At 40.7% G+C, this 14,430-nt stretch overlaps 1 protein-coding gene across 6 annotated transcripts in view; it reads left to right on the top strand.

Moving 5' to 3' along the window:
• The window catches only part of Dac (dachshund family transcription factor), a 188,733-nt gene that overhangs the window by 26,985 nt on the left and 147,318 nt on the right, over positions 1–14,430 (top strand). For 4 of the 6 annotated variants that reach the window (XM_072910042.1, XM_072910046.1, XM_072910045.1 and 1 more), the window contains exon 2: positions 13,910–13,957. The exons of the other annotated variants lie outside the window; for them this stretch is intronic. In XM_072910042.1, coding sequence (XP_072766143.1) covers positions 13,910–13,957 — 48 coding nt within the window. The remainder of the gene's footprint in view (positions 1–13,909; positions 13,958–14,430) is intronic. 6 annotated transcript variants of the gene reach the window in all.

Raw genomic sequence — 14,430 nt, 5'->3', positions numbered from 1 at the left:
TCCATTGTGGTTGTACTATGCTTGTACAACCTGTAGAATCTCGTTCTCACGGGTGAGATAAATTTAAACGGACTGTTATACGATATGTAGAGAGGAAAGAGCACGCACGAAAACACCCATATAGCAGGCGAATAGCAAGCGCAGAGACATTATTCACAGCATCACGCTCACCTCCTTTCGTTTCAAACACATTCGGTTGAAGCTCGTCGAGGGTGGATCAGTAGCGTGTTGCAGGATCACGCGTGATCGCGCTCGGCCGACACTCGGCAGTGAGGAGGAATCAGGATGTCGAATAGCTCCAATTTCCTCCCTTGGCGTCTCGCTCGCGCTTCCGCGATCGCCGATTACCGTTTCTACGTTTCTCTCTTTGTCGTCGCCGCGCGGAGAGCAACAGCAACAGGTGTCCGCGGGGACATTCGCAGAAACTGCGAGGGATGCGAGAGGGTGGAAACGGCGCGGGCAACCGGGCGCTTCGAGAGAGAGCAAGGGAGAATTCCTCCTCTTTATTTATGAGCTTTTTATTCGACTTGTTGAGCTCTCGCTCTTGCTCTTGCTCTCGCTCTCGCTTCCTTTTTCGTCCTCTCGACGAACGCGAGTACAAATTCAGAAAGAGAGGGAAAGAGACAGAGAGAATGGGAAAAAGGGCGGAAAGTACGCGTGGCGGCACTCCTCCGCCCGAGAGGGTGTCGGAAATCTCTCGTTTGCCAAGGGCGGAAAAAATGCGACATTTTTCCGCGTAGCTGGTAGGGTCGCGCCTGCCGATTTTTCGCATAAAGAGACAGAGTGACAAAGTCGCAGCTTTTATCCGTAAGCCGACGTTATTCACGTATATACGTTGTATATACGTTGTATATACGTGAATAACGTCGAGCTGTTGAGTAAAATTGTATATTAATTATTTCGAGATATTAGACCTTCTGCATTTAATATTGAATGTTGATTTGTGTGCTTTATTCAAGATTGTATTTTAATGTGTGTTGGATAAAAAAAAAAATATGTATAAATATTTAACAAAACTATATAAGATTGCCGCGGTTGAGCCATCCGCTTGACCCAGTTTCCCGAATACCAACGCGCGCCTTTAATACGCGGTTATAGCTCTTCACCGAGATAAGGATAATAAAACGGCCGGTCTTTGCACAATATTCGCGAACTATCTGCGCATAATAAACGTCGGTAGAAGGAATCTTCGCACACAGACGAGAGATTAAATCCGCCTCTAAACGAAGCGCGGCGCGCGATCTTTTAACGATTCCCCCTTTCCTTACTCCCCTGATCGCGCTATCACACGCGCAGGTGTAATAAAATTTTCAACTCCGTTATCCGGAATCGCCGTATGAATCTCCGGTGAAATCAGGCACGTTTGCACGGCGCAGCCGCAGTTGCAGCCGCAGCCGCAACCAACGCGATGCTGTGCATCCAGGAGTCGGGTCTGGCAGATCGTGACAACGATACCGATCCAAACGCCACCGACAAAAGGCAGCCCGGAGCAAGGGCAAGAAGGAAAGGGGGAAAGGGAAGGAGACTAGAGACTTGGAATCCCGCGTCGGTTATTCCGAAGAATATTCTCTCGCACGGTAGTAGCGAGTCTCTCCTCCCCCTCGCGCTCTCGTCGATTTTTCTACCTCCTCCCCTCTCGTAAGTCCATCGGGTTTCAGGTATTATAACACTTAGCCTCAGCTACCCGCCGACCCCTCGCTGCCGTGTTGCGAGTTCTTCAGGTATACACAATAGCAACATTTCTCTCTCTCTCTCTCTCTCTCTCTCTCTCTCTCTCTCTCTCTCTATCTCTCTCTATGTCTCTCTCTCCCTCTTTCTTGACGGCGCGGAGACGCGGAGAGGAGATAGATACGATTTAGGCGTAATCCGTCAAAGAGTTCTTTCAACGTCCGCCAGAACGTTTTATCTATGATCTCCATTAAAGTTCAGTTAACGCCCTCTTGGCCTTCTTTCGTTTTCCCGTTCAGAAACCTAACCCCCTTCTTCTTTTTCTTCTTCTTCTTACGTCTTCCTCATCTCTCTGCGTTTTCTCTCGCTACGCCCCGACTCGGCTCTTCACGAGAGCGGATACGGATTTCAACCGGGGCTTCTCTTCTCCTCCGATGATTCCTTTCAAAACGCATTTTGGCGTATACGTCATTATTATCGCTCTCTGTTACAAAATTCAATATAAAACGTGAGCGTTTATTTTCCCTTCATGTTTTATACATGTTTGCGATATATGCACATGCTAAGTATGCATTTTAGTTTTTATGTAAAACTACTTTCTACGTTTCTCTCTCTGACACTTCCTCTAATTATGTTACAAGTAATGTAAAAGTAGAAAGAAATTCTCTCTCTTTTTTCCTTGTAATACATAATAAAACATTTGCCGTAGACGAAAGTTTGCAATAATAATAATACGCTGTAGCGAGAAATCGAGCAACCAGTTATAGTCCTACTCGTGCGTTAAAGCAGATGTCAGATAAATTGATTTCTAGAAACAATGTCCGAGTTTTTACAACTTCTATTCGCGTCCAATTTCCTCTGATCGCAATTTTCATACCCGCGCAATAGAGAGAGAGTAATAAAATTACGTTGTAATTTTTATAATCTCTTTCTTACAATGCGTGACGGTGGTCTTCGTTTAAACGCTTATCATCGCTTCGTAGATTTGCACCGGATTTTATTTTCACCATGAGGAATGCTAACGATGGGCATTAAAAGAACGCGCGTTTCTCCGTGACGTGACGCATTTTTAACGGGCGACTGTTTCGACTTCTCGAGATGTTTCGAAACAGAGCGTGGAGAGCGATATTCGGCCGCCGATGCCGAGGCATTGTATAATTAAAACCTCTTGAATAAAGCAAAACGCAATCTCCCCGGTTCGCGCGAGCGCGGAGGCGCGTCGTTTAATTTCACGTTCATTACGTCGCGAATGCGTACGTGCGTGCGTGCGTGCGTGCGTGCGTGCGTGCGTGCTTGCGTATGTGCGTGCTTGCGTGCTAGCGTGTGTACGCGCTCTGGGGGCGCGTCTCTCGACGAGTACAACCCTTCCTTCTTAGATGTAGCCCTCTGGAAAACATCGTCTCTCTTCGCCGTCTCTCGTCCCTCGACTGTTACTTCACTCGCGACCCCATCCCTCCACTCGAAAACGTATCGGGTTACCTCCGACATAATTCCGTTAATTATGATTTCGTAGTATGATTTTCCGTCGACTCGAACGAGCGCAGTTGCGATTCTACCCTGCCTCCGTTGGGAAAATTATTATTTGACGCGCCGCCTGTAATGTATCGCTATGTAACGCGAGTAGAGTAAACGTATCTACGCACGCCCGGTATATTTCGATCGCACGTGTTCCGCAATCTTCGTTATTGTAGTAAAATTCATCTTATATTCCGTTCAGAGTATCATCTCAAATAAACGCGAAGAAAAATTAAAAATGTTGGCAAATTTAATTATACATTTTTTTCGCTTTCATTTTTCCGACTTTACGTTTATAATTGCTATTTAATCCTATAATGTGATAATTTTTTTCTTTCTCTTTCTTTCGATTATTCATTTCATATCATCTTTGGCGCTATATACATCCAAGTCTCGGTGCGATTATAGAAAATCGGGAACGGGTTGGTAGTAACAAGCGGAACCGGCGACGGTAGGTGGTACCAATTTAAACCTCATAAATGCAAAATCGCGCGATGATTGCGTTCATAAAGGCCTCCGTTAGTCCGCCATCCGTGGCGTCTTGGCGATCTCTCCTTTGCGTACGACGCTTCTCTTCCCGGGATAATTTACATTGATATTTATGCCGTGTCATAACCGAGCCTGCGCCGGGGGGTTGCGGAACGGATTCGTACAGCTAATCCCCGCCTTGCCGGGGGGTTGTTTTAATTGAAATCTTACTCGGTTCCTCGGATTCGCAAGCGAGGGCAGAAGACGATGCACTCCACGGAAAAGGGTTAACAAGGGAGTGTTACACGTGCCAGGGTCGCTTTGCCGATTTACTTTACACCGTATTCAGATACGGGAACGCGGCGAATCTAATTTCGCATTAACTAGAGATATCGTACGAATATCAAGATATATCTAAAGATGATATCACACACAGTTCCAATTTCTAAGGGTTTACTGCTGAAACTTAATTTTAATTTCGTCTTCAAGTATCTCATCTTTAATGTACCGTGGTTCAATTATCCTCGATTTGTAGGAGACGTAAAAGCGCGATACGACTTTAAATTACTTTAATAGAACGCGCGTTCAGTCTTCCTTTCGGTCTTCTTCCCTTCGATAATCCGGCAGCGTTGTACATGAGTAATTCAGAATGCTCTTGGCGAATTTCCGCGGGCCGGCGCGCTCACTTTTTCTCGAAACGGCGAAAGTTGAGCAATTCCGCGAGATCATGCCGCGCACCGAAATGTCAACCGCGAGACCACTAAAGCGAGAGAAACTTTTAATTCGTTCATTTCGTCGGGCTCAAAGGGTCGGCGAATGAGACTTATTAAAATTTATACGAGCCGTCCACGCGCGTATAACCAGCCCGTCTCTTCCCCTCCTCGATATCTTCTGTACTCAGATTTCCGAAAGATTCTCTTATTTGCTTAGAAACGAGACGACCAAAGTTCATTTTGTAAGTGCAATTTTATACCAAGAGAATTGTTTATTTTATAATACATATGTTTTGCGTTTCTAATAGTAAATTTATATTTATTATAAAGTTATACAATTTTAGAAATATCTTTCTCGAATTCCTTAAAAAATCAAGACACAATTTTGAAGAAACGTCTAATTATAGAGATGAAATCGCTGTGGGTTTTTTTTCTGTAATAGTATATAATGTCCGGAAGAAAAGGAAGAAGAGCTTAGATAAGGCATAAAAGCGGTCTTCGTTCTCGAAAAATTACACTTTTACTTTAATCTGTGAGACAATACCGCGGGCGACTATGGCCGGGAGTAAAGGGCTGCGTTTGCATCGACCCTTCCCTCTCCCCCGCTCCCTCTTCCTTGTCTCTTATACTTTCTCTTTCTTTCTCCGGGGGGGTCTCTTTTCTCGAGCGTGCTAATACTTTTCAAGGGGTTAAAATCTAATTCCTGCAACCCCTAACGGCAACCCTTCTATACATAGCATCGCCGCGCGATCCTCTGCCTTTCTCCTCTTCTTCTGTTTTTTTTTTTTTTTTTTTTTTTTTTCTCTGCGTCGAGAAAGCGCGCTTCACTCCCAATAGACATAATAAAAACGCCATCTGAAATATGCATCCCTTAATAAAACTGTCCAATTAGCCGAGAATGGAATTAAGTATTTAGGGGGTGTCGGAGAAGACTTTTGCCTGGTTCTCAGGTGCTCTCGCGAAAACCCTTTCGCGAAAAGATTACGTTCCCCTTTGACCGTCGCGTAAAATGTAGTGAGAGAGAGAGAGAGAGAGAGAGAGAGAGAAAGGGGAAGTGTACGAGGGAAACGATATTTCGTCCTGGACAGGAGTTGAATTATTTATAACGTTGAGATTCCTCCAGTCAGTTTTTCATATGCTTTCGACGGCGATTTATTTATCGCCGACCCATGATTCGCTCATGTTGAAATTTATTCGGATTGAATAATTTTCTCAAATTTATGTATGCTATAATTAACTTGTCTATGAGAAAATCGAAAAAATTCAATCAGTTAAACTAATGACATTTTTATTTTCCCAACCAAAGTCATTGCATAACGTGAGCCAACCCTTCGTGTCTCGTACGTAACGTACAAGACAGAAAATAGCAAAGAGCCGAGGTGATCGATCGAGCAAGGATCGTCAGCCCGCGGCAGGGACAGGATGGTCATTTATAAAATTAAATCCCTGGAATATTTCAGTCGTACAAATCCCACCTATACATTGGTATAGGTACGAAGGGCGGCGGTCAGGCAATCGTAAAAATTCCACGGGGTCTGGATGCATTGGAAATCCACGTAATTAACCGAAGGAATTTCAGAGTGTACGTCGGGGAGTCGATTAAAAACGCGAGCAACGCCTACAGTTAAACGGTAGGGAAATTTTTCGCGCGTTCTCTCTCTCTCTCTTTCCCTCTCTGTATTTTTCTCTTTCCATCTCCCGTCTTTCCGCTCGCTCGCCTGCCCATTCTCTTGCACCTTCACCCTCGATCCGTCCGCGCGTTTCTCGCTTTTTTTTTTTTTTTTTTTTTTTTTTTTTCGTAGTCGCTGCTTCTGCTCTATACTGCTGTGCCGCCGTGTACATTTTTTCGGCTTCGATTAAAAAATACTTCGGACCAATTATTCCGCAACACCCGTCCGCCGGCCTTTCGCGCCGCCACTCATTCGAGCGTTCTTCTCCTCTGATTTTTTTTTTTTTTTTTTTTTTTTTTTTTTATTTATTACCACTTATACGTTTTTTTTCAGTCTTTCATATTTCTCGCGCGGTGCTCGTTGTCGTTATAAAATCGATGTGTTTTTAAACCTGTCATGTCGTTGGCGTTGCGCGTTACAGCGCGCGCTTTTCAGTCGACTTTCTTCCGCCGGCTTTTTCCTGACGAGATTGACGAATGGAGATTTGCTGACGCACGAGAGGAGGCCAATTATGTAAATAATCGAGCAGCTTATTTGTATACGCTCGCGCGATGCATCGGCGTCATTAATCGTCCTCGAGTATTTCGCAAGGCGACCATAATTAATACAAATCGCCGTTATACAGTATACAGCATGCTTGAGAAACGCCACAAAGTGGCAAAAGGAGCAAAAGGGAGAGAAAAAGAAAGAGAGAGAGGGAGAGAAATAGTTCAAGGGGCGTTGTACGTAACGTGCTGCGGAGAACGAGAATTCAACGTCATTCGAAGTAAATTTATACGACTAATACACCGCTGCCGGAGGTCTTAATATCCAGCGGGGCGCGCGATGAAAGCAGGCGAGTTTAAAAAGTGCAATATCACGGAATACATAAATGCGAGATGAGGCCATTTGAATGAAAAACAAATAAATTCCGCCGGCGACTCCGGTTCCAGCCGGATCGTGTGTATCCAATTTCGTTTTCACGCCGGTTTCATTTATTTTAGCCGCGCAGCCACGCGTCTCCGCCGCTCATTTGGATTTATCATATAATTACAGTACGCTCCTCGTATATAATTATATACCGCCGAATAAATCGCGACTCGCGATTCGAATCGTGACGCGTCTGTTTCCTATCATTATAACACGAGAGACGGAATCGTAGTATCGTGTAGATATGATCAATCGGAGAAGCGATGCACTTATCAGCCTAATATCTGGCGCTCTGTCTTATCTGGAGGCGACAATTGATCGGTAATTGAATATCCTTAGCGTATTTTTCTCTCGCCCTCATATTAGACCGATACGATGCATGCGTGAGAATGCGTGTAACTCTATCGTATCCCGGTAGATTTCGTATTACGACGAACCCCTCCGTGAACGCGAACGAGAGAGCGTGCTACTTTCGATGGATGCTCACTCGATATGACACGATACGAGTATTCTGGGGATCGAGATAAAGGAATCGAGTGGGCAGAACGTGACGAGACAATGGATCGCCGATCCACTAGCCGTAATACAATCGCATCAGCATCTCGCTGTATTGTTTGCCTCGCTTTGATATCAGCCCCGAGCTCTCGATTCTTTTCCTCGTTGGCCGCGGGTTCTTTCTTTCCCAAAGATCATCTCCGACCTTCTCCTCTCGTCCTTTCTCTCTTTTTTTTTTTTTCTTTCCCTCTGTCTCTTTCCTCTGTGTCTTCTTCCCTCTTCCCGAATCTCGCCGCCGGCGGAATCCTCCTCGTAATTAACTTGGCAAAAGTAACGCTAATTACGGCCGAGTTCTACTTATCTCGCCTCGCGTCAACCTCGCAGAGTCGCACTCCTGCGAATTTTTTTCTTCCTCTTCTTCGTCTTCCATTCGCTTATTATGCAGAGGAAAAACTCGACAGTGAGAAAGATTGCGACGAGCACAAGCAGTGACGATCATATATAATACGTTCGATGAAAAAATCAGTAGACAGATTTGTAAGATGTAATATAAACGCTCACACAACACTGACATACTCGTATTTACATTAGATTGTAAATAATTTCTCGACGAAAAAAAAATTAAAATAACATAATATTATATCACATTAATTTAAAAAAGGAGTAGAGAAAGACAAAGACGGTACATTTAAACGCGGGAAAGAGCAAAGGAGGACTTTGTAGGAACTCGAGAAGGAGATCGATGAACCGTAAGAGGGAGTAAGACGAGGCAGATACGGAGCGGATAGCGAGCATGAGCTGGTGAGTCCGTATAGATAATAAGACGCGATAAATTCGCGTAACATTACCACATGAATATCCGCGATGTAGGCGGAGTAGGCACGGCCTCGCCACTGGCACAGAAATGCAGAGCGCATCAATTAAAAACAACACGAGATTACATATGGCTTGTGAATGCATCCTGGTACATCTAATTCGCGCACTCTCACGCGTGTTTTTGAATGCCTAGCTACGAATGTGCGGTCTGAGAATGCTCGACGTCATGTCCGCGTCAAAAGACCCGATTACGATCTATACGCAATATTGTAGTTGTAGAGGAAGAAAGAGAGCGGAAAAACAATGTAAATCTAAAGTTAGATATCACGTTTTCTTTTATCCTCGACAATCGATATTAATTAAACAAGAGAAAGAGGCGGTGAAATTAATTATACGATTCATTTTTCTCGAGTCGTCCGATTGCATTTAACGCGGGGTGAAGTTTCCTTCGAGTGGAAATTCGGCGGTGGCTCGTCGAAGAGAGAAGATCGGAGATCGATGATTTGGGAGATGAAACAAGCAACCCATTTCACTCACGCTAGACTGAATCAGCATTCCGCCGAAGGCTGAAGGTGAGGAGAGATGCGTTCGTTCGTCTTTGGATATCGTACACGTAGGGTATATACGTCTCCGGCGAACGTCTCCCGCGTTACCGGAGGGCGGAGGGGCGGGAAAGAGAGCGATCTTGGAGATTAAACGATCGGATTCCGTCGTATCCTTTTCCCCCTCGATGGCGGCGAATCCGCGAAGCCGGTGGCGTGCCCTCCCGGGGCCAACAAATTAGTACAATTAGAATCCCTCAAAGAAAATTGATAAATTCCACCGGAACAATTTCGCGACTCATTTCACTAGGGCGCCCTTTGTTATGCCTTCGGATATATCCGAGAGAAAAGGCGAAATCCACGACGGCGAAAACTTATCGCGACAAATGGCCGCGAAATTAACGACAAATTGAGAGCTCATTTTTATCTAGACTTTAGTTTTCTTTCTCTCTCTCTCTCTTTTCCATTTAAAAAACTGATAATTTTGAAGTTTCCATAAAATCATTAACAATGGAGAAGAAAAATTTGATCACGATTAATTTCTATTACGTCAAGAAACAATGTCGCTTTAAAAACGGAAATATATATGCGCTTTCGTTAGACTATACATTACATCGGGCGATACATTATCCGAGAAGATTCGCTCATCCTTTGCCCATTTTTCAACGTTCTTCACGGAATGATCGCAACGTTATTTCCAAGAGCGTGCGAAGTAACGAGTTCTTTGCCTACCGTGCGAATGCACTGTAATACAGTGCATTCGCGCTCTTATCCGAACGAGATCGTCGGCGGCCACGCAGGAAAAGAAATTAAAAGACTCGGCCGACAATCGGACGGACGGGGGCACGAGCAGCGTGCACACGGGTGTTCTTTTAATTGTATGCACGTAGAGAAGGCGAAGACCGCTAATTTCAGCCTGCCCGCCTAACATCCGCGATAGTCATTAATTCGCACCGCCAAAGAGGAAGTGAGAAACATCCATCTCGCGATGTGTTTATTTCCGACGACAGCCGTCGAATTTTTGACGTTATTAAGGGAGAAAGTACGAGTATCTCGCGACGAATTGAGACTCTAGCGAGTAGTAGTTTAGAAGCGAGGCGAAGGATTCTATGTAGCATACACGACCCCGAGGGTTTCTACCCTTCCGGGCCCTTGCCCTCATCGCGCGCGCGTCCACCCCTCTCTCCTTTCGCGTTCCTGCTCCTCCTTCTCTCTTGGCCTCTTCTTTGCCCCGAATTTCTCCTTCGCTACGCTCCACCGCCGCTTCCGCGGAGCACGGCAAACATTAAGAGCCTCTAGATTTATTTATAACTACATTTACGCGCATGCCAACCACCCCGGCAACTCCTTCCTCTTCTCGACCCCTGTGAACCGCCACTCCGAATTATTGCGTTTATGCGAACGCAAGGGGTAAGATGTTCCGCGTTTCTCCGCTTTCACCGCGTACTTTGCCACGAGGGTGCCGTCTTCGAGAAATTTAGAAAGTTTCAATAAAGTTCGCGGCTTTTATCGAGTTGAACCATGTCGCTTCCATGTCGACATTCGCATTAACCCTTTAATTGCCGAGTTTCGTGGAAAAAGTTGCGAAAACACGGAGTCATTATAATAAAAATCGCTCACGTAATAATTTCTTACTTTTTCTATTATATATTTTTTTAAATGATGAACACGTACACGTGAGCTGCTATTTGATTTATCTCCCTGTTGGTTTAGTGTAAAAGCGACACAAATACCCGGAGCGACTCGCTTTATTTCAAAGGTCTTTATTAACCCGACGAGTAATCAAGATCAATGTGCGAAAGATTGTATATATATATGATGCTACACCAGTGCGACAAGAGTCGACTCGACTCTCAACCTTGCTATCTTCCGCGAGAACTTTTCCCGGTTGACGGCCCGTTGCTGATGTTGATATATATCGTTGGTTATATGAGCCCTTCTCGCGCTCTGCGCTGCTGCTGCTGCTGCTGCTGCTGGTGGACTTGAGGATTCCCCTGACGCCGCTGCTTGTACTTACATCACGCTACCGCCTCACGGAGAATTATTTGGGCTTTATATCAAACCTTACGACGCCGCTCAACCCGAGGAATCTAATTTGAATAATACACGACTCCGCCGAGAATACTAACTCGTGCAATGCGCGTGTACGCGGTGTTCTTCGAAACGCTCGCCAAATCCGAGATAGCGATTACGTAAGGACGATGATTTCTTTAGATCGCGAAAAAATTTTACTTATCTTTTATTTCTTCTATCACTGCCACCGCGAGAAATCAAATTTGAATATGTTATTTTTTGTTTATTCGCTATAAGCGTTTTTCAGAAACGAAGCTAATGTGTAATATTTTTAGCATGTTCATTTTTATTACTTTTTTGTTACAAAGAATAAATCCAGAATTTGCAGTTCACAGATAGACGATTAATTTTTACGTATTGATATAGCTAATATAATATTTCATTCTCTCGAGATAAAAAATAATTTAATAACACTTACCGGAATATGAGATGATCAACAGCAGAGTTGTAGAATATATACAACGTTGATCTGTAAAATGCAAATATATTCAAATTATGTAAAACAATGTCTAGAGTAATTAATATTTTAAAAATTAATTATTGCGCACAATTAAATATTTATACCTCTTTTTGAATAAATATTTAACAATAGGAATTAGAGAAATTTCGAAAAAATTTCTTAAACATAAAGTTTTATAAAATATATGCCAAATAAAAATACATAATTTTCTCTTATATAAATGAATTTAAATAATTATAAATCTTAAACAGTATATATTGAAATATTATATACATATATATTTATTTATTTATTTAAAAATATTAATTATTATAAACATTTTGTTAGTACTTTAAGTACTTTAGATATTTTAAAATAAAATGAAAAATATTTTATATGCACATATTATTTAACATTGTCATGTAAAATGGAGCCACGAAAATAAGCAGACAATTTTATTAGTAAAACAAATAATAAATTAACAAAATTTTACATTGCTCACTCTATAACTGTTTCATGGCTCGATGCCTTCTCTTCCTCTCTTGTTTGTTCTTTGTTTCTCCTTTATAGCATTCACACCACATTCACTCGCGAAAACATAATTAATTACGATTGCACTATTTAACAGATACAACGATCGCGCGGCACTTTACATAGTACTCCCGATGTTAATTGCACATGAGGCGCACTTTATTTTATATTGTGACAGAAGGATAGTCACAGTTAGACGAAGTTGCAATTTGTTTGGGAAAATCGCACGATTAAATTCACACAATGCTATCTTTATTGTTGTTAACTAAAAGTGTACGCACGCAAATTTTATAACAATTTTACTATCTCTCATTATAATACAAGCGAATAGATATACAAGTTTAAAATCAAAGATAAATATTTGTACGATATAATATTCAAGAATATACTATCGTTTTATCAACTGGAGCATTAAATTTGAAAGAGTCATGTTAAACATGTGTTTCGATAGATAACCAATGTACAAGCGCCGAAATTATAAAACGCCATTGATAAATATTCAAGTATTCGGCGTTAACGACAACTTATTAAACGCGTCGCAATAATAGTTGACTCAATTTGTATCCGCAATGTTTTGTTAATGACTGAAAGTTCGAAAACAACATCGATCATTTTACCTTGTTACTGCGAAGAATACTAATTACGTGAAAAATATTAAATACGTGAATTAATGGCTAATGTAATAATAGAACCTATTTCGTGTACGTCGCTTGTCATCCGTAGTTCGAGAGGTAATGTGACAATAATTCGCAGCTCGCAAAAGTCCTTGCTCGGTCTCGTGCTTACCGTGGCGTTGCTGTCATTCGAACGTAATACGTACGGTGATCTTGCCGTGTGACGTGACTCGCTCTGTGTATCGTCATATTATCTCTCGAAATACGATCGCGACAAATTATTCTCCATCACGTTCATTACAATTAGAGATTATCAAACTGTACGACTAATAATTTTTATCACATCTCGACTAGCCATTAATTTACGTAGTATCGTTATCGTGCAGTATTATTAAAATTGCTGACGTTTCGGAATTTTTCAGTCATTAACAAAATATTACGAGTATAAATTGAATTAATGAATTGCGTTTAATAAGTATAGTTGTTATTGACGTTGTCATTTTACATGTATCAATCGCATATCATAATCAAATCTGGCACTTGTACTTGATCTGTTGAAACATATCTTTTATGTGTTTAATTTGATCGATATCTCGATAAATCGATGGCAAGATTATATTCTGATATTACATTTTATTTATCTATTTAATTTTAACTTGTATTTCTATTCTTATGTTATAACGAGAGATAGTAAAATTGTTGTAAAATGCGTGCGTATACTATTTAATTAACAACACAGATAGCATTACGTGAATTTAATCACGAGATTTTTCGAACAAATCGCAACTTTGTCTAACTGTTAATTATTGCTCTGACATAATATAAAATAAAGTATGGGTTGGGTGCGATTAACATCGGGAGTGCTACGTAAAGTATCGTGCGATTATTGTATTGTTGATTAGTGCACGCGCGATCGTAATTAATTGTTTTTTTCGTGAGTATTGTGTAAATGTCATGAAGGAACAGTAAAAAACAAACAAAAGAAGGCAAGATATCGAGCAACGATAGAGTGATCATAGAGTGAGCAATTTGATTAATTTATTATTTGCTTTACTTATATTAATTGTTTACTTAGTTTTGTGATTTATTTTACATTATTGTGCATATAAAATATTTTATATTTTATTTTAAAATACTTATAAAGTAATTGAAGTACTAACAAAATATTTATAATAATTAATTTTTTATATAAATATGTATAAAAAATATTTCAATATTGTTTTAGATTTATAATTACTTATAGATTATTTATATAAGAAAATTAGATGTTTTTTTAGCATATTTTATAAAAGTTTATATCTAAAAAAATTTTTCAGAAATTTTGTGATTTCTTTTATTAAATATATAAAGGGATGTGAAATAAAATTCAATTGTGTGCAATAATTATTTTTTAAAACATTAATTATTTTGGACATTATTTTATATAATTTAAATATTATATATTTGTATTTTACAGATCAACTTGGTATTCTTCAACGCCGTCATTGCGCATTACATCATACCGGTAAGTGATAAATTATTTTTTATCTTAATCCTAAATTAATAGAATATTATAGGTATATCACACACAGATATGTCACTACATAAACATTTGAATTTTCACAGTGATGCAACAATTAAACTTTTTGTATTATTTAATTGCTATAAATGACTTGAAAGATATGTATAGAAACTATTTCTATATATTCATATTTCTATATTTACATATATATATATATATATATATATATATATATATATATATATATATATTAAAATAAAATATCATTCGATATAAATATATTTGTTTTTTTTTCGAATGGCAGTGCCAGGTTAACGGAAGTTTTTCCTGCGAATTATTAGTTAATATTTTTTTTCCTAATTTAACATTTTTTAAAAGACTGTCAATAATAAAGCATGCTTGTTGTAACTTTATCGACTGACTTGTCGTCGACTAAAGGTCGTGGGTGAGACATTAACATTTGCGTTGAGTGCACG

This window comes from Anoplolepis gracilipes, chromosome 17 (genome assembly GCF_047496725.1).
Source record: "Anoplolepis gracilipes chromosome 17, ASM4749672v1, whole genome shotgun sequence".
In the NCBI taxonomy this organism is placed as follows: domain Eukaryota; kingdom Metazoa; phylum Arthropoda; class Insecta; order Hymenoptera; family Formicidae; genus Anoplolepis; species Anoplolepis gracilipes.
The sequence above is the reverse complement of the archived record's forward strand: the minus strand, read 5'-3'. Positions and strand labels throughout refer to the sequence as shown.